Here is a 23,545-nt window from a genome sequence, read left to right as displayed (position 1 = left end):
GGACTCCTACCTACTATATGGGAGATTGCTGGTACCTCCTAAAGAAGATAGTGAGCTGGTGCAATGGGCAGGTGTGGCAAGCTGACACAAGAGGCACAAGAAGAAAAGACATAATGAGAGACCCAACTAAAGAGGGGAGTGGAGGTTCCCAGTGCCTCCTAAAGAAGACAGCAAGCTGACGCAACAAGATGACACAACAAGAGATGTGGGGAGGAGAAGCAGAATGAGAGACACAACAAAGCGGAGATGGCTCAAGTGTCCGGGCACCTCCCTCCCACAACAGAGGTCCCCGGGTTCAGCTTCCATTGCCTCCTAAAGAAACAAGGAAGATGATCAGACATAGCAAGTGAGAAACAACAAGGGGGTTGGGAGAAATACATAAAATAAATCTTTAAAAAAAAATACATTTGGCACCCCAACCAGACCCATGATACTACCCAACAAGAGGCCAGAGTATATACCTGAAAACTACTTTTTAAATCAATTATATATAATTGAGAGTCTGGAGTAGCATTGATGATATAAAGCCATGTCCATGATGTGCTGCTTATAGAATAAACATGAATGGTGGGAGCTGCAATCACATGACATGTGAGTTCTGTGGTTGTGAGTTCTTTTGATTGTGTAAGAAAGAATCTCTGATTTACATTATTTAAGTTCACCAGAATGTAATTTTTGGAGAAGAAATACTGCAACCGAGAAAAGAAAATATTGCAGGGAGCAGATGTGGATCGAACAGTTGAGTGCCTGCTTCCCACATGGAAGGTCCTGGGTTCAGTTTCTGATGCCTCCTAAAAAGAAAGCAAACAACAAGCAAACAAATGAAAAAACGAACTCATGGGAGCTGATACGGCTCAGTGGTTGAGCACTGGCTTACCTCATAAAAGGACCTGGGTTCAATCTCTGTCCCTAGTACCTCAAAAAAAAAAAAAAAAAGAAAATATATGGCAGCTTAGAACATTTGTTAGTGCTCCTGTATGAATTGTTTTCATCACTGGCATTGCTGTCCCTGCAATGATTATTGACATTCCGGTATATGTGGGAAAGGCATCATGATCATCTCCATTGACACAGAAAAGGCATTTGACAAAATTCAGCATCCTTTCTTGAAACAATTAGAAAAATAGGAAAAGAAGGAAACTTCCTCAACATGGTAAAGGAAAATATATCATTTCACGATATATGAAAAACCCACAACTAACATCACACTTGATGAAAGACTGAAAGCTTTCCCTCAAAGATCTGGAACAGTACAAGTTTGCCAACCAACACCACTGTTCAACATTGTACTGGAAATTCTAGCCAGACCATTTAGGCAAAAAAAAAAAAATTAAAGACATGCAGATTGGAAAGGCAGAAATAAAACTTTCCCTATTTGCAGATTATATGATCCTATATTTAGAAAGTCCTGAAAAATCTACAACAAAGCTATCAGAATTAGTAACTGAATTCAGCAAAGTTGGAGGGTACAGAATCAGCACTCAAAAATCAGTAGTGTTTCTATATACCTAGTAATCAGCAATCTGAGGACTAAATCAAGGAAAAAATTCCAACAGCTACAAAAAGAATCAAATATCTAGGAGTAGATTTAACCAGGGATACAAAGGACTTGTACACAGAAAACTTCAAAACGTTGCTAAAAGAAATCAAATAAGACCTAAGTAAATCGAAGGATCTTCTGTATTCATGAACTGGAAGACTAAATATCATTAAGATGTCAATCTACTCAAAACAACTTACATGTTCAACATAATCCCAATTAAAATTCCCACACCCTTCTTTACAGTAATAGAAAAGCCAATTATCAAATTTATTCAGAAGTTAAGAGTCCCCAAATAGCCAAAAACATCTTGAAGAACAAAGCTGGAGAGCTCATCCTGAATTGAAAGCATATTATAAAGCTATAGTAGTCAAAATAGCATGGCATTGGCACAAGAATAGACATTGACCAATGAAATAGAATCAAGAATTCAGAAATAGACCCTCACAGCTATGGCCAATTGATTTTTAAAAATATGTTTTTATTAGGTTGTGAACTTAGAAAACAGTTATGCACGCATGTGGAATTCCCTTACAACACCCCTCAACCAACACAGTACATTGTTGTGGAACATTTGTTACATGAGATAGTATCATCAGACTAGTACCTCTAAATATGGTGTATAGCATACTTTTGGTATATTTTTTCCATACCCCCCTGTTTTTAACACAGTATGTCTTTGTCATTGATGCAAGAATATTACAGTATTGCTGTTAATTATAGTCCATAGGTTACATTAATTGTATTTTTTCCCATGCTTCTCCACATTTTTACCACCTTGTAATACTGATGTACATTTTTGCCAGTTGATTTTGACAAGGCTGCCAAGTCTACTTAATTAGGAAAGAATAGTGAATAGTCTCTTCAACAAATAGTGCTGGTAGAATTGGATACCATATACAAAAGAATGAAAGAGGACCCCTATTTCACACCGTATTAAAACTTAACAGGGGAAAGCAGACTTGGCCCATTGGATAGGGCGTCCGCCTACCACATAGGAGGTCTGTGGTTCAAACCCTGGGCCTCCTTGACCCGTGTGGAGCTGGCCCACGTGCAGTACTGATGCACACAAGGAGTGCCACGCCACGCAGGGGTGTCCCCGCATAGGGGAGCCCCACACGCAGGGAGTGCACCCCATAAGGAGAGCCGCCCAGCGTGAAAGAAAGTGCAGCCTGCCCAAGAATGGTGCCGCCCACACAGAGAGCTGACACAGCAAGATGACGCAACAAAAAGAAACAGATTCCTGGTGCCGCTGATAAGGATAGACGCTGTCAGAGAAGAACACACAGCGAATGGACACAGACAGCAGACAACTGGGGGGGTGGGCGGGAAGGGGAGAGAAATAAAAATAGATCTTAAAAAAAAAAAATGAAAAAAAGGGGAGCAATGTGGCTCAGTGGTTGTGTACCTGCTTCACATATATAAGGAATTGAGTTCAATCCTCAGTACCTCCTAAAAGTTTTTGACTCAAAATGGATCAAATACTTAAATATAAGAACCAGGACTATGGCAGTTTTATATTATTGATGAATTCCAAAAAGTTACACTGATTATGTTTGTAAACTTGTCAGTTCCTTTGGGCTAGTTATACCCTTAGATTGTATTGACTTCAGAGGTTTCACTTTTTCTTGATTAAATTATGACTAGGGCTTTGATTGGGCCACATCAGTAGGACGTCAGTGGGCAGGGACTCAAAGAGAAAATGACAAGGCAGAGGGGACAGTTGGAGTTTTGAGTTGGAGCCGTGGGAAGTAAGCATGCAGGAGAAGAACACAGAAGAATAGAGACAGCTCCATAGACATGGCAGAGGCCCCGGGAAGAGAGCAAGCCTGATAGTCCTCAGCTGACCATGTGGAGAGAACAGAGCGGCTGAGCCCAGAGAGGAACAAGCCCCAGGAGAGAGACAAGACTTATCCCAGCCTGCAGCTGATATTGAAAGAAGCTGGGACCACGGAGCCTTAAGACGGAGAAGAAGCCTCAATCCTTGCAGATGTTGGCAGCCCTCGTGCTCTAACATATGGCAACAGACTTTGGTGAGGGAAGTAACTTACACTTTATGGCCTGGTAACCATAAGCTTCTACCCCAAATAAATACCCTTTATAAAAGCCAACCGATTTCTGGTATTTTGCATCAGCACCCCTTTGGCTGACTAATACAGGGACTATAAAACTACAACAACATGTTGGGGAGCTTCTTTGGGATCTTGTGTTGGGCCGTGGTTCTTGAACTTTACACCCTGAGCGAAAACAGTGAGAAAAAAATTAGATAAATGGAACTTTCCTCAAAATTAAAAACTTTCGTGTCACAAAGATGAGAAGACAACCTACTCAATGGGAAAAATACTTGGAAACCACATAGCTGATAAGGGTTTAATATCCAGAATATATAAGAAATCCTACAACTCAACACAAAATGATAAACAACCCAAGTAAGAAATGGGCAAAAGACTTGAATAGCCATTTCTCCAAAGGGGATATGCAAATGACTAAAAAGCACATGAAAAGATACTCACATCACTAGCTATTAGGGAAATGCAAATCTAAACTACAATGAGATAGCATTTCACATCCACTGGAATGGCTACTATTGAAAAAAAAAATTACAAGTGTCAGAGAGGATGCGGAGAAATAGGAACACTCATTCATTGCTGGTAGCAAAGTAAAATGATGCCACCACTGTGGAAGACACTTTGGCAGTTTCTCAGGAAACTAAATATAGAATTACCATATGAACTGGCAATCCCACTACTTGGTATTTACCCAGAAAAACTGAAAGCAGGGACTCAAACAGGTAATTGCATACTCATGTTCATAGCAGCATTATTCGCAATTGACAGTAGATGGAAGCAACCCAAGTGTCCATCAGCTAATGAGTGGAGACAGAAAATGTGGTATATATTATACATACAATGGAATAATACTCACCTGTAAAATGGAATGAAGTCCTGATGCATGCAAAGCATGGATAAACCTTGAGGACATTGTCCTAAGTGAAATAAGCCAGGCACAAAAGGACAAATAATCTCACTGATATGAACTAATTATAATAAGCAAACTCATAGAGTTAGAATCTAGGATAAAGGTAACTAGGGGATAGATTGGGGTAGAGAATGGGGAGCTGATCCATAATTTATACAGAATTTCTATTAGTTGATTGTAAAGGTTTGGAAATGGATGTTGATGGTTGCACATTATTGTGAGTATAATTAATAGTGCTGAATAATGTATGTGAATGTGGTTGAAAAGGGAAGTTTTGGGTTGTAAATATTACTAGATGATATTAGAAAATAAAACATAAGACTGTATACAGTGAACCCTGTTGTGGACAGTGGACTGGGGTTAATAGTATAAGAATTTTCTTTCATGAATTTTACCAAATGTATGACACTAAAACAAGGTGTTAATTAGATGGTATATGGGAAAGATACACCTAATGGACTATAGTCAATGGTATTATTTAAATATTCTTTCATCATCTGTAACAAAGATACAACACTAAGGTAAATTGTCAACAATAGGCAGGTATATGGGAACATTGTATTTATCACATGATTTCTCTGTAAATCTACAATTTCTCTAATTAAAAAAATAATGGAGTCAATAATTGGATCCTTCAGTTTGCAGAATATTTTGATAATTTTTAAGTAAGTCTCCATTTCATGCAGTATCAATCATTGCAAACATTTTGTACAAAAATATCAATTAAAATGGTTTCCTGTCAGATCAGTTCATTTTTCTAGCATCTGTTTTTACACTAATCCACAAGGCACCTGTATTCATCTTTTAGTTGACTTCTCTTGTACATTGGGCCAACAGCAACCAGGGTGGCCACAGTGGCTTTCTGTTGAGCTGCTGTGAGAAAAGAATCTCCCTCATAGCTTAGTCTTGCCAGGCTCTGAATTATTTCCACTCTGTTTGTATTGATGGTAGGGTAACACAGGAGTGTGATTTGGGACAAAATGGTAGATAAATGGGAAAATACACAATTCAAAAGATTTACAATATTGTCTCTTTATTTTGATGTAAAATTTACTTAATAAGTTTAAAATACCATTTATACATATATATGTAAATCCCTGCATGCCCTCTTCAATTTTAGGGCCATAATGAAAGTCTGTAAAGGTTTACAAAGAATTTTATTTAATTGGGTATAAAACCAATCTTAGAATCTGAGTTAAAGAAAAAACAAAAAAAAAGAAAAAAATTTTTAATTAAAAAAAAGAGAACATTTAAAACTTTCAGAATATAAATATATATAATCATATATATTTTTTATTAAAATACTATTTTTTTCTCTTGATGACGATTAAACATAGCTAGTTACAATTCTTGCCTTTGTCTAATAATAAAATTTTATTTTCTCTTATAAGGTGGTATGTACAGCTACCTACACAGCAGGCTCATCAGTATCATGAACTGGAGACTCCCTGCCTTCCGTCTTCACCTTCCCCTTTTCCTATGTCTTCTCTTGAAGAAGAGGAGAATCAAGTTAGAGATGAGAATTGTGCATTACCCTCACGTCTGCATCCTCAAGTAGCGCATAAGATTCAAGAATTAGTATCACAGGGAATAGAACAAGTATATGCAGTAAGGAAACAGCTAAGGTAGAGTAGAAACAAATTGTTGGTTGGTTGAATAATACACAACATTATAGACATTTTCAGAATATCTGCTATGAAAGTAGATAGGAATATAGTTTATTAATTTTTAAAAATAATCCTATTTATGAGTTAACTATTTTCTAGCAGATACTCGGCAAGCTATAGTATAATATGGCTTATGGTAATCTTAATTACTCTTTTGAGATGTTCCATTTTCAAGTTTGGTAAATTGGAGCAGATTTAAACAACATAATGATTGAACTATATAACAAATACATTTATAGAAAAATATCTTTGTGTAGAATCAAAGATTTTTAGAACCTAGGAAAGATTTCTTATTTCAAAGTATTGAAATGCAATTAAACTTTATTACAACAAAGAATTGGGAAGTTTTTTATTTAATGAAATTTGAGTTATAGTGCTCTGGTCTAATTTACTCAGTATGTAATAAATTATTACTACCAGGTATTGTGCTAAGTGCTTTATATACATGATCTAATTTAATCCTAGAAGAGCTCTATGAAGTTGGTAAATTTATCCCCATTCTACAGATGAGAATATGGAAACTCAAAGTGATTAAATAACTGGCTTAAGAGGCAAAGGCAAAACTGAAATCTAGTTATAACTCTATAGCCCATGTTCCGCAGCATGATTTCTGGTATTTAACTGACCTTGTTCCTACTGGTTATTATGTAGTCTGACCTGAACAACAAAATGAGTACATTCTAGAATTATTTCTTAATTAATACATGACTCTTCTATTTACAAACTTCCTTAAATATTTTTTATTTATTGTTGTTGGGGTATTATTAGAACTAAGCCAAAATTTAGTAAAACCATCCACTGTTCCCTAAAACTTGAAGGTTAACAACAGAGGTATAATAAAGCCCTGTGATTTAATTTAGAAAGCATATTTATGTTCAACTTTATCATTTCCTTTATTTTCACACAATTACATAGCAATGTTGCCTTCTCTTTTCTCTACTTATACAATTTAAGCATATCATATTTCATATAATATTAATTGGTGCTTTTTTAGAAGCAGTATAACATGATTTTTATGCATATCATCTGTTAATACGTCTAAGTTCTCTTATTAGGTAGTTATATGACTTTGGGCAAATATTTAGGTTCTGTAGTCAGCAGTTTCCTCATCTATAAAATGGGAATGATAATTGTACCTGTCTCACAGAATTATAGTAAGGATTAGAGGAGATAATCGTTGCAAAGTAATCAGTACAGTGCCTGACACAGTAAGCATTAAACAATTAAATTGAAAATAATAGTTCCTTTCAATTAAATTCATAAAAATGTCAGAGCTTACTCTTAAGATATACAGGTTTTAAATAAATAAAAATATTGTTTAATAAGTAGAAAAATATGAACTACGTATAGAATTGTAAACCATAGTTTACAAAGGTTTATGCTAAAAGAGAATCTTTCTTTTAATCTAAAAGTATATTGCTAGAGACAGAAGCTGGATTACATATTACCAGGGCAGGAGTTTTTGTTTAATGGGTACAGAATTTCTGTTTTGGGTATTGAACAAATTTTGGTAATGGAAAGTGGTGATGGTAGCACAACAGTGTAACTGCAATTAATGCCACTGAATTGTACACTTAAAATGGTAAATTTTCTCATATATGTCACCACAATAAAAAATATTAATAAAAGCATATTGATAGATGATTTATATTTTTATTCTATTTTTTATTTTCTACAGAAAATTTGTGGAAAGGGAACTGTTCAAACCTGATGAAGTACCTGAAAGACATAATTTATCTTTTTTTCCAACTGTAAATGATATAAAAAATCACATCCATGAGGTACAGAAGTCCTTGAGAAATGGGGATATGGTATATAACTCAGAGATCATTCCAGCAACGGTATGTTAACAGCTGTAGTTTGTTTTATTACAGGATCTTTCTCGACTTCTATTAATATTTGTCCTAACAGTGATAGCTTATATTATCCCATATCTAGTAACTCTAATATGAGAAAAAAGTGATAATGTCTTTCTTGAAATGTAAAATCTCTTACCTTGATGATGCTTTGACTAAATTATCTTATTACTCTCATAAGAAAAATCAGTTAATTTCCAAATCTGAGTCTAAAACAATACTAATCTTCATTTTAAAGTGAACATGTTTTATCTCTATAAAAATTGTTCATTTGCATTTAATGAGTACATACTATGTATATCTCTCCCCTTTAAAATAAACAGGCACGATTAAATAGAATAGTTAAGACTCAAATATATAAAATGATAATTTTGGTTCCATATGCTTCCTATGGATATCAGTTTTACCTCATACTCAGATATTGTAGTTTCTTCCTGAATATTAGTCAGTTCTCTGAAATTTCTGCCTGTATTGAAGACAACGCTAATTACCCCGAAAGTACTAATTAAAATTCTGGTAGTGATTTGGCATTAAAATCTAAGTAGCAATATCCTTTGCTCTATAATTTTAGTATCCAAACTCAGTAACTAAATAGATTGCTTTTTTTTTTTTTTTTTTTGCTAGAGCAACTATTCCTTGCTATCCAAATTAATTATTCACTATCCTAAATTCAGGAACTAAAATAGTTTTGATTAATAGTAGTCCTTACCATTTGACTGCTATCCATATTCTTGCTATCTGAACTCAGAAACCAAATGTATTTTAGTGAGATGTATTTATCTTTGGGAATATGAACAATTGAAGATAGTAATCACAGAATAAGTCACAATTATACTATGACTGAATAAAATTATAGTTGCATTGATATGTTTTAATGTGTTTTTTTTTTCAATATAAATATTTTATTATTTTTACTGAAATAAAGGTTCCCATTTCAGCTTCAGTGGACTACAGATAGTGGGAATATTCTCAGAGAGACTGTGACAGTTACATTTGCAGAAGGTAAGCTATTTGCAATACATTTAAAACATAAAGTCAAAGAATGTTAAGACTGCAAGGAACTTACTGTGTCATCTCATCAGTTTTATAGATGAGGAAACCATGACCCAGAGAGATGAAGTGTTATCAAATATTATCAAAACATTTCCAGTTATTTAAATTTCCTCCTGTAATTAGCTTTTATGCTTCTTTTTGAATGAATTTTTCTTTAAGATTTATTTTATTTATTTCTCTCCCCGTCCCCCACCCCCCGCCCCAGTTATCTGTTCTGTGTGTCCATTTGCTGCATGTTCTCCTTTCGCCCGCTTCTGTTGTTGTCAGGGGCATGGGAATCTGTGTTTCTTTTTGTTGCGTCATCTTGCTGTGTCAAGGCTGGTAATTAGCAAAGTGAACTAGAAGGGTAGGCTAATTCCAGTAGTGACAGCTTTAAGATACCTTTACCCAGAAATTATCAATTTTGTATGATTTGTATTTTTCTCCTATGTTCTCTCAATATTCCAGGCTTATTGCAACCCTTTTGCAGGTGTTCTTCAAGAAATGTCTTTTCTCCTAGTATGCTTTTCAGACTCCTCTTAGTACTCGAAGAGTAATCTGTTTGGTTTAAACTACTTTCTTAATTTCATCCCCTGTATAAAGTTAGATATTCACTCTTTTATATTTACCTCTGCAGTTAACATGGTAATCTTTTGCTTGCATATCTGTATCTTTCATTATGATTTGAGTTCATCAGGATCAGGGACTGTATTTTTTTTCAAATTAGCATAGTATATTCTTAGTATAATGCCTATTTAAATGCTTTAGAATGAAATAATGACTATATTGAAAATATAGTATAATTCTTTGTTTTTCTACTTGTTTAACTACAAGAGTCACTTTACCTACAGAATAACTTTCAAATTCTTTAGCATTATTCATTCATTTGTTCCGCACCTATTTCACTTACGGTCCTAAATGTTGGGCATAGAAAAGAATAGGTAAGTTTCCTGCTTCATGGAACTTAAAGTCTAGCAAGAGAAAAAGACATTGAACAAGTATTTTCAGTTGATTGCTACTATGAAGAGTACCATGAGAGAGATGTGCAAAATTGTATGGGAATAGTGATAGACTTCTAACTTAGTCAAGGGAATAGGGAAGTAAACTTTAGAAAGTGACTTTTTTTTTTTGTCTTTATTTATTTTTTTAATGTTACATTCAAAATATATGAGGTCCCCATATACCCCCCACCCCCCTCACCCCACTCCTCCCCCCATAACAACAACCTCCTCCATCATCATGAGACATTCATTGCACTTGGTGAATACATCTCTGAGCACCGCTGCACCTCATGGTCAGTCGTCCACACCATAGCCCACACTCTCCCACAGTCCACCCAGTGGGCCATGGGAGGACGTACAATGTCCGGTAACTGTCACTGCAGCACCACCCAAGACAACTCCAACCCCCGAAAATGCCCCCACATCACAACTCTTCCTCCCACTCCCTATCCCCCAGCAGCCACCATGGCCACTTTCTCCACACCAATGCCACATTTTCTAGAAAGTGACTTTTAAACTGAGACCTGAAGAATACAAAGGAATTTGCTGATCAGAGAAGAAATAGCAACCACAAAGACTCTAAAGCAAGTAAGGGTTTGCCATGTTCAAGAAACTTAAGAAGGCTAGAAGGGTTTAACAAAGAAAATGCTTAGAGATAAAACAGAATAAGCAAAACAAGTTTAGAAGGCATATTCTTTACCTGTCCAGATGAAATGTCATAGTGGTTTAGATTATAGTTGGTAACATTTATACTAAAATTAGACTGGCTTAAGAGTTAATTAAAAAGAAGACTTGAAAACTTTGGGTATTGATTGAATAGGTATGAGAATGATCAAGGATGACTCCTGACTGTCTACCATAAGCAACTGATTCATAGTGGCTTCTGGGTGCTCCCTCTGTGGCTTTCTCTTTCAGGATTTCATTCCACTTACAGAGGACTACAGTAATAAGATAAGACCCATCCTGATTAAGGTGGGCCACACCCTAACTGAAGTAAACTTATCAAAAGTTCCTACTAATAATGATTTCACTCTTATAGGAATTTATTATGTTTAAGAACATGTTTTTCTGGGGTATACACAGCTCTACACCACCACAATGGATATGAGAAAATTGAGGGATCGGTGGATTGTAAATTCATATGAGATTGAAGAACAATTATAGCAGAGTACTTTAGCAAAATTCCTGGAAAAATAAAGAGATTGTGATAAGAAAATGGGATGTTTGAATTTGAGATGTTAAAGGTATGGTCTAGAGTATGACCAAAGAAGTGGATTAACTGCAGCAGAGTGAAGTAGAAAGACATTAGAAATGTGGAGACAGTGGCCACAGGAGTTGCTGAAGGCAGGGAGAGGGAAAAAGAGGTGTGAAAATGGGGCATTTTCGGGACTTGGAGTTGTACTCAATGATATTGCAGGGACAGATGCAGATATCCTGCCATAACCCACTGAAGGAACTGGGAGAGAGAGTGTAAACTACAGCGTAAACTATAATCTCTGCTGTGTAGCAGTGCTCCAAACTGTACTCATCAAATGCAGTGAATGTACCACACTAATGAAGTTGTCGATGTGGAAGGAGTGGGGGATGTGGGGAGTGGGATATATGAGAACCTCTTAAATTTTTTAATGTTACATTTTGTGTGCATGTATCTTTAAAAAGAAAAAAAAATGAAGAAGCCAAGAAATTTGAAAGTTCTGTTTAATCTACTCAGCAGTTCTTTAAGGAAGATGCTCTTATCCTGATTGTATAGATGAGGAAACTGAAATTTAGAAACTACATTAAACAACTTGTTAAAGGTCACACAGAAAGGCCAGCGCTTAAGCCATCCTTACCTGACCCTGGGGCCACTTTTAGTTACTTAGTCACAGTAAGAAAGCAAGAAATATTTGTCAATAATTGGTTTTGGTTGACTTAACAAGATGAATATGTTTAGGTTACAATATAAAAATTGTATGAGAATATTTCAAATTCCCTGATGGACAATTATTTTAAAAATTGAAATGTTAAGAAATGGAAGCTTTCACTTTTTTTTTTTTTTAAGATTTATTTATTTATTTAATTTCCCCCCCTCCCCTGGTTGTCTGTTCTTGGTGTCTATTTGCTGCATCTTGTTTCTTTGTCTGCTTTTGTTTCTTTGTCCGCTTCCTGTTGTCGTCAGCGGCACAGGAAGTGTGGGTGGCGCCATTCCTGGGCAGGCTGCACTTTCTTTTCACGCTGGGCGGCTTTCCTCACAGGCGCACTCCTTGTGCGTGGGGGCTCCCCCACGCGGGGGACACCCTTGCGTGGCACGGCACTCCTTGCGCACATCAGCACTGCGCATGGCCGCTCCACACGGGTCAAGGAGGCCCGGGGTTTGAACCGCGGACCTCCCATATGGTAGACGGACGCCCTAACCACTGGGCCAAAGTCCGTTTCCCAAGCTTTCACTTTTTTTCATTTATTCCATAATAACATTTTTTTAAAAGATTTATTTATTTATTTCTCTCCCCTTGCCCCCAACCCAGTTGTCTGTTCTCTGTGTCTATTTGCTGTGTGTTCTTCTTTGTCCGCTTCTGTTGTTGTCAGCGGCACAGGAATCTGTGTTTCTTTTTGTTGCATCATCTTGTTATGTCAGCTCTCCGTGTGTGCGGCGCCATTCCTGGGCTGCACTTTCTTTCACGCTGGGTGGCTCTCCTTACAGGGCACACTCCTCGCGCGTGGGGCTCCCCTACGCGGGGACACCCGTGTGTGGCAGGGCACTCCTTGTGCGCATCAGCACTGCACATGGGCCAACTCCACACAGGTCAAGGAGGCCCAGGGTTTGAACCGCGGCCCTCCCATGTGATAGACGGACGCCCTAACCACTGGTCCAAGTCCACTTTCCTCCAAAATAAGTTATTGAAAGAAATTTAATACTATTATTATTGAGAACTTACTCTGTGCCAGGCATTGTCTTAAGCACAAGGGCTACAAAAGCTGAGTTTAGTCTTTGTAATTAATAATCTCAATAGGTTGCACACATCTGGAGTAATATAGTTGAGCATCAGAGCATGGAGAAATGGACTAGTTCAGAGTTACAGATAAAGAGTCTTTCAAAGGAAAAAGTGTAGTTTTGTATATTCCCATCCTAGATCCACTAAATTAAAATCAATGCACATTAAACCTAGGAATCTATATATTTTTTAAAGTTCCCTGAGGGATTCTGATGATCTACCCTGTTCTAGAAATAGACTAAACAACTTCTTGAAATCCTTTGCAAACTTTTGACCTTAATTTGTATTCTAATTCTAATAATAAGGGTGTAATGAAATTTAGTATCCAAAAGCCAGTAAAATTTATTGTTTTAATAGCTTATTTTTTAATATAACTTAGGAAATTCACCAAGAGAATCAATGGCCACAAAAGTAGAAACAAATCGAACAGGGCGTTCTTTGTCTCCAGAGCCAACAAACTTACTCTCTTCACTTTCCTCATCTCAGCCAAAAATATTTGCACAATTGCAGGTAGGTTTTCAGTGATATCACCAAATTTGAGTCTCTGCTCTTACTTCCTAATGCTCCCCTCATCTCTCAGGAATTTTCAGAGATTTGCTATAGAATTATAATAATGGTCAGAGATATTTTCATTATTTTCCATGTTTTGATTTGTCTTCGTTTAAAATTATAATTCAAACAACGTTTTGAAAAACTTTGAGTTTGACCATTAATGCAGTAAAATTTATTTGTACTACTTTTCTCTTTGTTTATGTTCTAACTTAATATTTAATAGTTAACTAGACTCATATTTTGTTTTTTCCAATTTTGTGTCAAAAGAATATCATGAGGGCCAGGCTTCAGTTCTTTTCACCTATGCCTACCTATCTGGGCACAGGATGACTGGCAAGAAGACTGCAGACAGTGGCCACTCTAGGGGATGAGCCCATGGGCTGCTACTTAGGGTCTCTCCAGGAGGAGAATGGGCAAAAAAGGGGCCTGTTCGTACTCACTACCTCCTTCCGTCCTTTTCCTCAGAGTTTGGAACTCTGTGGTTTGTAAATACATCTCTTCTTTCCAAAATAAAAAGAAAAGTGTGTGTGTGTGTGTGTGTGTGTGTGTGTATGTATGTATGTATGTATATCATGAGAATACCATATATAATAAATTCAGTCATTTCAATATAACTCTTTTTGTTTTAAAGGGTTTGCACTTACAACCAAGATTCACCTCTCCTGATGGATCACTGGCTCTGATATCAGTAAATAATCACCCCTCCTCCAGTCCTTCAAGACTTCTGGATTCCGTAGGAAATTCTGTGATGAATAATAGTTCTCTACTGCTTGGTCAAAGTCATAGCCTTCAAACAGATACATGCCTAACCCAAAACAAGAGTACTGCCTCTGCCATGGGTAACCTTCCAGGACCGGATCAAAATCTTGTTGCAATGGAGCAATTGGTAGAAGTTGGAGCTATTGAGGATACAGGAAATCTGGAAGGAAGTATTCATCAGATTCTGTTGGGAGATGTGCAGACCATTCCAATACAGATTATAGACAACCACTCAGCTCTTAGTAAGTTAAAAATCAACTTATGATGTTATTTTTTTTTTAACCTTTATGGACTATCATTACTATATTACAGCAGAGAAAGACCTATCATTTCTACCCAGTAGCTTTATAATGTTACATAAATAAAGTAAAACTATAAGAGAAAGGGGAAATTTTTCATTAGCATGAGTTTAATAACTTTTAGACTTTATTATTTTCTCTTTATTTCTAATTATTTGGTCCCATCAAAAATATTTTTACACAAATTACTTGGTTTTCCCTTATAAATCTGTGATGATGTTAAATTAGGAAAGTCATTTTAGAATGTATGCACATAGCATGTAAAATAGATAGCAACAATTATTTAAAAAAGGAAAAGTATTTTATTAAAAAGGTTATGGAAAAATTGATATGTGTGTGTATGCACACATATACATACAAACCTACAAAGAAAAATAGAATGAAGTGGACAGATATAAAGGTTAAAAGGAAGATTTTTGAGTTAGAGACATCAGTGTTGAGTTCCGTGGAAGTCAAAAGAGAACTAGTAAAGCTTGAGAACTTTGATTTAATCTAAGACCTTGCTACTTTCACTTTGTAACCAGCCCAGTTACCATAGTAGTAAATTCTGTTAACTCCTGCTTGACCTAACCATGTCACTTATTTTCATACAAATTATTGTGGATTGGGCATTTGTATGGGAAAAGATTTACAGTTTGCTTTTGAAGAACAAAAATATTTACAGAAAATTTTCATTAAACATGGAAATATTTCCTTTCATTCTTAGTCATTGTTCTTTTGACTAAATGAAAGTGTGGGATAGCTCCTTCCAGAAAAGAGTTGTGTCTTTTAAATTTATTGGAAGCATTACTTTTAGGAAAATATATCCAAAGGGCTATGAAAGTTGTATTACCAGGCTTGGGCCCCTAAGGAAATTTAGTCAAAGGGAGGAAAAAGGGATGTACATGACTTAATCCTTAAGAAACTCCATGAGATAGTTGGTAGTGTGCCCCTTCTACATATGAGGAAACCAGGGACCAGAAAGGTTAAGTAATTGTTTAGAGCTCATGTCGAATAAGTAACAGAAGGGGTTTTAAGCCCACATCTGTCTGATTCAAAAGGTTTTTTCTGTTCTAACAGGTTTTCCTCCCTCTATGTTGTGTCAGAGTATTTCTGGGAGTTCTGATCCAGATTGCTTTAAAAGATAATCCTCTTTAGACCCAAACTTCCATAATTTATCAAGTTGGATCATAATCTGAGGGGCTACTTCAACTGAATATGCATTCTCAAATCTAACCTCTACTTACTAGTTCCCTATGGTTGGGGCTAAACACCAAATACCCCTTTGTGACAAATGTTAAATATATTTTTTAAAAAGTGTGATAAATAACCACATAGGGGTACTATATGGGTATGGTAACACATCCATGAATTTGTAGTATATGTGCCTGCCATTTGCAAAGCAAATCATTTTCAAATAATGGGAGGCTACCTAATTTTTATTCACACCTATTTTAAAACATGTTTAAGTTAAAACATGAGATGATCCTCATAATTGTTTCAAATTACTTGGTGGCCTTTTGTCCTGGTATCTTTAGAACAGAATAACTTTATAGCTTTCTCAGTCTTGTCTTCTTTTTTTTGCTAGAATTAGACTGTTATTTAATATGAATGACTGTTAAGATTCCAGAAGCACTGAGTTCTCAAATATACCAAGCTGCTTTTCTAAATTACTTGGTTCTTTTTCCAAACTACTGTTTTGTATTTTGCTTCTAAATTCATATAATTCTAAAGATTATAGTATTATAAAGTATATTAATCTTTAGGGTTTTTTTTTCATATTTGGTTTCAAGTTGAAGACAACCCAGAAGATACCATTTCTGTGAGCCAAGTTAAGCAAGAACCCAAAGAACCAACATTGTCTGTGGAAGCAAAGAAAATTTTGGACTGTAAGAAATTATCTGCTACATAAATTTTGAAGCTTCCCAGAATTTACAACTCTGGTAACTTCTGATGTCTTAGAAAAGAAGGTGAATATTGTCAAAGTATTGCCATTCTTCAGCACAGCATTGTAATACTTGAACTGAAGACTGGTTTGATAAACAGCTATGATTTAAAATTGATAAGTTTGTTGCCAATTCCATATTTTTACCTTCCTTAAGAGACATTTTACTCTTCTTGTTTTGTATATTTTTAATATTTCAACTGTCTAATAAGGCCAGTATTTCAGAAAGTAGACCGAATTTATCCACAGTGATATAGTCTGAATGCACATGGTTATCTGCTTCATCCTCTGGAAATATCCAGTTTCAGTGCAAACACAAAAAAGAGCAATAGCAACAACAAAAAAACCTGTGTGAGTGTATATTTGTATGTATCTGTCTGTTGTGAGCTTTTTTTTTAAGTTCTGAAAGAGTTTATTCCTTCTTTAAGGAAGGGGCAATTTTTTATTAGATAAATGAGAGAAAATGTATAGTCTGTCTCATTCGGAAAGATAAAGTGATTGATTACTTCATAACAGGAAACCCAGCAACCATATCTGTAGCTACTGTAGTTACAGTTCAACTTCTTCCCTTATAATTTTTATACTTGTAACTACAAATCAATAGTATATTTATGGCCATCTAAAAGAAATTTAAAGTACCGTTAAATTTGACAGTTTTAACTTGGCTTAAGCAGATAAGCAACAAAAAATATATACCATGGATTTACACTATCTTGTAGGTAAAACACTACATAAAGGCAGAAAGATGTAGAAATTTAGAGAGTTTAGAAAGAATAATAGAATTCCCTTGTGTTTACAGATAATTTAGGGAACTTTTTGATGACACCATGGGATGTTTCTTTTCCTATTTTACATTGAAGATTCAACTCTGGTTAGAAAACAATTCGAGTTATATTTATTTTTGTTTTTCTTTGCCAGAGCTCTTACTGAATTGATGATTTTTAGGTTTATGATATTTCAAGAAAATATTTATAGTTTAGCATAATAGCTCGTATTTAAAACTTTTTAAAAAACTGATATGTTTTGTTTGGTTAGTGAGTATATTTACTGCAAATACCAAATAAGTACTTGTCAGTTATTTTAATTATAAGCTTCTGTTTTCTGGAAGGTTGATAAACAAGAAATTAACAATCTTAAGGCTTTTTCCCCTAGAGATCATTCTTGGGTGTATTTAAAATTTTATTTTTAAAAAAGTCATTTAAAATTAATATTGTGTTTAATATTCAATGCATGCACAACATAATATGGCATTTAACCTTAATACTTTACATAAATCTAAGTTACTTTTGGTTTTTGTAAGTCCAGTTTCAAATTCTTAGTTCACTTGGTTTCAGGTATATGAAATACATCTAAGTATAAAGCACTCTTATACTAGAAGTGGGTAGAATTCTAAAATTCCTTGCTGTTTAGATTTATACATTATTTATTATAAAGTTCATTATTTATGCCCTATTTAATACAAATTTAATATTCAGTTACAAAAATGATTTTTATTAGAATGGGTTTTCTTTTTCTAAGGATTGAAAATATTTGATGTAGGCATTTAAAGAGGCAGGCTGACAAATATGATTATGTAATTCTAAATTAAACCTTAGTTACCTCTAACTCAAATTTCTCTTAGGCTGGGTGTACTTAAAAGGATTAAGTCCAAATAATTCTTTACATGTATTATTTCTAGTTTTTATGGAAACATTTTTCAAGACTTTATATAATAGGTCTACACCTTTCAAAACTGGTAATGGATTACTATTAAATCTTTCACCAGTTGAAGCGCATTCTTTTGGAGACATTCCTTTCTTTTTGATGTTACTAAGGAGAAATGCTTTTTAAGATACAAGTCCTAGTCAATTATGCCTATGAAAGATATCAGAAGATTCAGACTTTGGCACTTGATCAAGAACAAAATATAGTTTTAAAAATATTTCTATCACTTTGTTCTTTGTGAATGTCTCTTCTGATAATGTTTGTTTTTTTTTATCATGAAGACAAAGTGACAGTACATCCTTCCCACAAACAAAAAAGAGAATAAAACGAGCATGAAGGAAGATTTAAATCCCTAATTGTATACTCTTTTGGTTTTTAGGTAGAAAATGGAACTATCAATATTTCATGTAAGTATTTCAATAAGTAGCTCTTTAAAAATGGTTTCTGAGTTTTAAAATATCCATTTGTCCTCTAAATGCATGTTCAGTCAGAATGTATCAGTATTGTGTTTAAAGGTGCTTAACATTGCTTTTTAAAAACTGTGTTTACATATTTTTAATGTTTAATTATTTTTTGACTAAACAGAATTAAATACAAGTGCATAAAATTCCCAGTATCTTTATTTGGCATTCTCCTAACAGCTCTACAGCAAAGTTTGACATACATTCTTTTGTGTCATATATGACAAGTTATAAAATCTGTTGTAGTAGTCAGTTGGGCATTCAGAATAAGCAGTTGGAAATTCACATTTAGAGCTGAGCTTGTTTCTTTATTATAGCTCTCATATGCCAACCCTCAAGTGACCTACATATATACTACAATGAATTAGATAAATACAGCCATGGTGGGCCTTTCCCTCAATAGCAGTTTTCTTTGTAATCAGTTAATGTACCTAAAAGAAAAGGCTTTTATATCTTATGCAAGATATAAAAGGTAAATGTTTCCTAAAAGCCACAAAATTTTGAGGTCTACCAAATTGTGTATTATCTTTTTTTATATGCTATCAAAATTCATACTGAATCATGTGGGTATGAGAAAGATGTTTAATTTGTACCAGGTTTAAAAAGAGATTTAAAAAAAGTGTGTGTGTATATGTATATGAATATATATATGTGTATATATATAGTAACAATGTATAGTGTTCTTGTTATAATGTAATATGTCATTGTTTTCATTTTAAAAATACTGTGTTATTTCTTTCTTAAACTTTTTAGTTTCCTTTTTTCATGGAGGGATCATTAATTTTTACCCTCTTTTTTTTTTTTCGTTTCTACTCTGTGACTGTTTATCAGGACCATAAAAAAATCTTAAGTCTCTCCTGAATGGGGAATGCATTGGCTCTCCCTGTCAACTGGGTTAGGCTTTAAAACATTTCAAATGATATATTGTTTTGATATCTAAACATTTGTAATTCTACTTAATTTAGTTGTAATGACAAAACATTAGTGTACCTTTGCCACATATATGTTAGGTATGAACCCTATTGTTGAATAATAGATGCATTCATTGCCTACTGAATTCTTAAAACTTCAGGAATGGGTAACTTCAAGAATGAAATCAGAATTTTTTTTGAAAGCCTCACTTTTTTAATGGATGCTGAAATGATTTGTGGGATAAATGAATAAATTATATGGTTAACATGGGATACCTTTGGGAATGTCATGAGTATAAGAATGCCAAAACTGGAGGACAGGATGGGAGTTACATACAATGAGATTTTTTATTTTTAAACATCTTTTTTTGAGGTATAATTGACATACAGTAAACTGCATGTAATTATAAAGTACACAATGTGATGTTTTAACATATATGTATACAACTATAAAAATACCACAAACAAGATAATGAACATACTAAGAACAAAGTTTCCTAGTACCCCTTTGTAATTTCTTCCTTCTAGACAACCACTAATCTGCTTTGTGTCACTAGAGATCAGTTTGCTTTTTCTACAATTTGATATAAATAGAATCGTACAGTATCAGTATTTTTTCTGCCTTTGGTCACTCAGCACAGTTACTTTGAGATTCATCTATGTTATAGTCTGTATGAATAGTTCATTCCTTTTAATGGCTGAATAATATATTCCATTGTATGAATATACCACAATTTATCAGTTTACCTGTTGATGTATATTTGGGTTATTGGACTGTTATAAATGTTGATTATTATAAATAAAGCTGCTGTGATGATTCATGTGTAAGACATATGCTTTTGTTTTTCTTGGGTAGATACTTAGGAGTGGAATGGCTGGGTCATATGATAGATATATGTTTAACTTGTTAAGAAACTGCTAAATTATTTTTCCAGTACATCCAGTACATCCAGTAAAATGTACCATTTTACATTCCCACCAGCAGTGCATGAAAGTTCTAGGTGCTCCACAACCTAGCCAATACTTGGTGTGGGCAGTCTTGAATTTTAGATATTCTAATAAATGTGTAATGGTATCTCTCATTGTGTTTTTTTCTCTTTTTTTTTGAGGTACTGGGGACTGGGATTGAACCTGGGACCTCATATGTGGGGAGCCAATTTTTTCAGGGTGGTTTTGTTTTTTGTTTGTTGTTGTTATCTTTTTTTTTTTTAGATACATGGATCACATGAAATGTTATATTAAAAAATATAAGTGGTTCCCATATATCCCACTCCCCACACCCCCCATTCCTCCCACATCAACAACTTCTTTTCATTAGTGTGTTATATTCATTGCATTTGACAAATATTTGGAGCACTGCTACACAACATGGATTGTAGTTTATATATCCATTCCATTCAGTGGGACAGTGTCCTGCACCTGTCCCTGCAATATCCAAAAAAATGCCCCCATATCACACTTTTTCATTCTCCCTGCCTTTATTTACCCGTGCCCACTGTCTCCACAATAATTCTATAGTAGAATACCAGTACATCCACTCTAATCCATACTTTATTCCTCCATCCTGGGGACCTTAGGATGGCAATGCCCACTCCACCTCTAAATCAAGTGGGGGTTTAGATCCCACATGGCTGATGGATGAGATTCTCCTGCTTGCAGTTGTAGACTCTTGGTTCCTTGGTGTGGTGGTTCACCATCCTCACCTCCTTGTTAGCTGACCTGGGTAAGTCCAATGAACTATTGTGTTGGTGTTGTAACTCTGCTAAGGCTCAGGGCCCAGCTGGCACATGGACAGTCCAGAGATTCAAGTCTCCAGGGCAAACCCCAACCCCAGCACCATCCACAGGTTCAGTAAAAGTGAGAGAAGAGGCATGTATAGAGAAGTCACATCTGAGTCCAACTCCATCACACTTAGGAGCACAAATTCCAAAGTAGGGCCCATTGACAAGGCACTGAACTCCAGAGCCATCTGCCATGACTGTAGGACCTGGGTGTCTCCATAGCCCTCAGGAGCACCACTATCTGGGGTTGTATCTACTTTGGCTATCTCTGAGATCCTACTGAGACATGCAAAAGTATGACCCCTCTAATGACCTCCTGGCTTATTTTGAAGTCTCGTATCCCTAATCCATATAAACTCATTTGTCTTTACCACTCCCCCCTTTTATTCAAGGTCTTTTTCTAGTTGCATCACCAGCCAGAGCTTGGTAGTAATCCCTCAGTGCCAGAGAGGCTCATCCCAGGGAGTCATGTCCCATGCTGGGAGGAAGGTAACGCATTTTGTATGCTGAATTTGGCTTAGAGAGTAGCCACATTTGAGCAACATGGAGTTTCCCAAGAGGCAACCTGAAGCTCTAGGCCAAGCTGAAATTTCAAGCACACAGGCTCATAAGCATAGTCATCAGTATCAAGGGCCCATCATTGGACCATCCTTCTTCACTGGTCTTTACCCTTGCACTTGGGGGATTGTTGCTCTTCCATTGAGGAATGCAACAGAACTCCCCAGGATGGAAACCCAGCACTCCCTCAGTTGTTGTGTGAAACTCTACCCACTATGTCAATACCCAACGAACATCCGAATATATCTGTATATATTGCATGACTTGGCAAACTCCCTCCCACCCATGCATCCCCCATCAATGATACCCCACACCAATACTCTTCCCCTGCCATAGTTGAACCCCTCTGTGATCCAAAACTTCTTCAAAAATGAAGTCTAATATGTTGCCAAATTCAATAATAACTTGTTTGTTTTTTCAGGAGGCACCTGGGACCAAACCAGGACCTCCCTTGTGGGAGGGGTTGCTCAACCACTTCAGCCACATCCACCCTCCCTCTCATTATGGTTCTAATTTCCATTTCTCTAAAGACTAGCAGTGTTATAAACTTTTGTTTTCATGTATGAAAGTAGTTTATATATTATGGAGCACTGTGGGAGGTAGAATGGGATCACATTATCTTCACTGACTGAAAACCAAAACTTCAACAGCTGTGTTACTTCTTGATAGGACATCCCCAAACACTGGTAACAAAGGTAACAAAGATTGCTTACAGCTTAAAGATGGAGGAAAGAAGACAGAGAAGTGATGATAATCATCTTTCAATACTCGGGATGTCCAAAGTATTGTCTGTCTCTCTCTCTCTGTCTGTCTCTCTCTCTGCCCCCCCGCCCCACTTCGTATCTATTCCTAGGATAATTTATCTACTCCAACCATCACCAATATGGGTGTGATTCCTACAACTATTGCCAGCCACTGTGCCTCTCTTCTTGTGTACATCTGTATAAATGTTTATTTGCCATCTCTATCTTATTTGGTGAAGTATCTGTTTGAATTTTTCACCTATTTTTTAAAACTAGGTTTACAGAAAGATCACCCCACCACTATACATTACCAAATTTCTCCATCGTCCCAAACAGAAACTGCACCAATTAAACATTAACTCTCCATTCCCTACCTCCACCCGGCCCCTGGTAACTTGTATTCTAGTTTCTGACTCTGAATTTGCTTATTCTAATTATTTTATATCAATGAGATCATACAGTATTTGTCCTTTCATGTCTAGCTTATTTCACTCAACCTGATGTCTTCAAAGTTCATGTTGTTGCATGTATCAGAATTTCATTCCTTTTCATAGCTGAATAATACTCAGTGGTATGTATATACCACATTTTTTTTACCCATTCATCAATTGATGCACATTTGGGTTCCTTCTACCTTTTGGCACTTGTGAATAATGCTGCTATGAATATTGGTATGCAAATAGGTCTTCAAATCCCTGCCTTCACTTCTTTTGGGTATATACCTAGAAGTGAGACTGCTGAGGTGTATTGTAATTCTCTACTTTACTTGCTGAGGAATTGCCAAGCTGTTTTCCATAGCATGAAAC

General features: G+C 35.6%; 1 protein-coding gene across 24 annotated transcripts in view; it reads left to right on the top strand.

Annotated features, from left to right (window-relative positions):
• CARF (calcium responsive transcription factor) overlaps positions 1-20,485 on the top strand; it is a 117,633-nt gene extending 97,148 nt beyond the window's left edge. For 8 of the 24 annotated variants that reach the window (XR_011649230.1, XR_011649225.1, XR_011649223.1 and 5 more), the window contains 8 exons: positions 5,911-6,144; positions 7,865-8,027; positions 8,981-9,044; positions 13,427-13,557; positions 14,231-14,600; positions 16,430-16,932; positions 18,665-18,692; positions 19,578-20,485. Coding sequence is in view for 8 of the 24 variants with exons in the window: in XM_071216175.1 (XP_071072276.1) it covers positions 5,911-6,144; positions 7,865-8,027; positions 8,981-9,044; positions 13,427-13,557; positions 14,231-14,600; positions 16,430-16,525; positions 18,665-18,692; positions 19,578-19,596 (1,105 nt within the window). In the remaining 16 variants the exon portion in view is untranslated. Of the gene's footprint in view, positions 1-5,910; positions 6,145-7,864; positions 8,028-8,980; positions 9,045-13,426; positions 13,558-14,230; positions 14,601-16,429; positions 16,933-18,664; positions 18,893-19,577 lie in introns of those variants that run through there. The other 16 variants (XM_071216175.1, XM_071216174.1, XM_071216172.1 and 13 more) reach the window with 5 other exon arrangements.
• Positions 20,486-23,545: the final 3,060 nt, after the last annotated feature.

Source organism: Dasypus novemcinctus, chromosome 7 (assembly GCF_030445035.2).
Source record: "Dasypus novemcinctus isolate mDasNov1 chromosome 7, mDasNov1.1.hap2, whole genome shotgun sequence".
NCBI classification, from domain to species: domain Eukaryota; kingdom Metazoa; phylum Chordata; class Mammalia; order Cingulata; family Dasypodidae; genus Dasypus; species Dasypus novemcinctus.
This window is presented reverse-complemented; position numbering and strand designations above follow the sequence as displayed.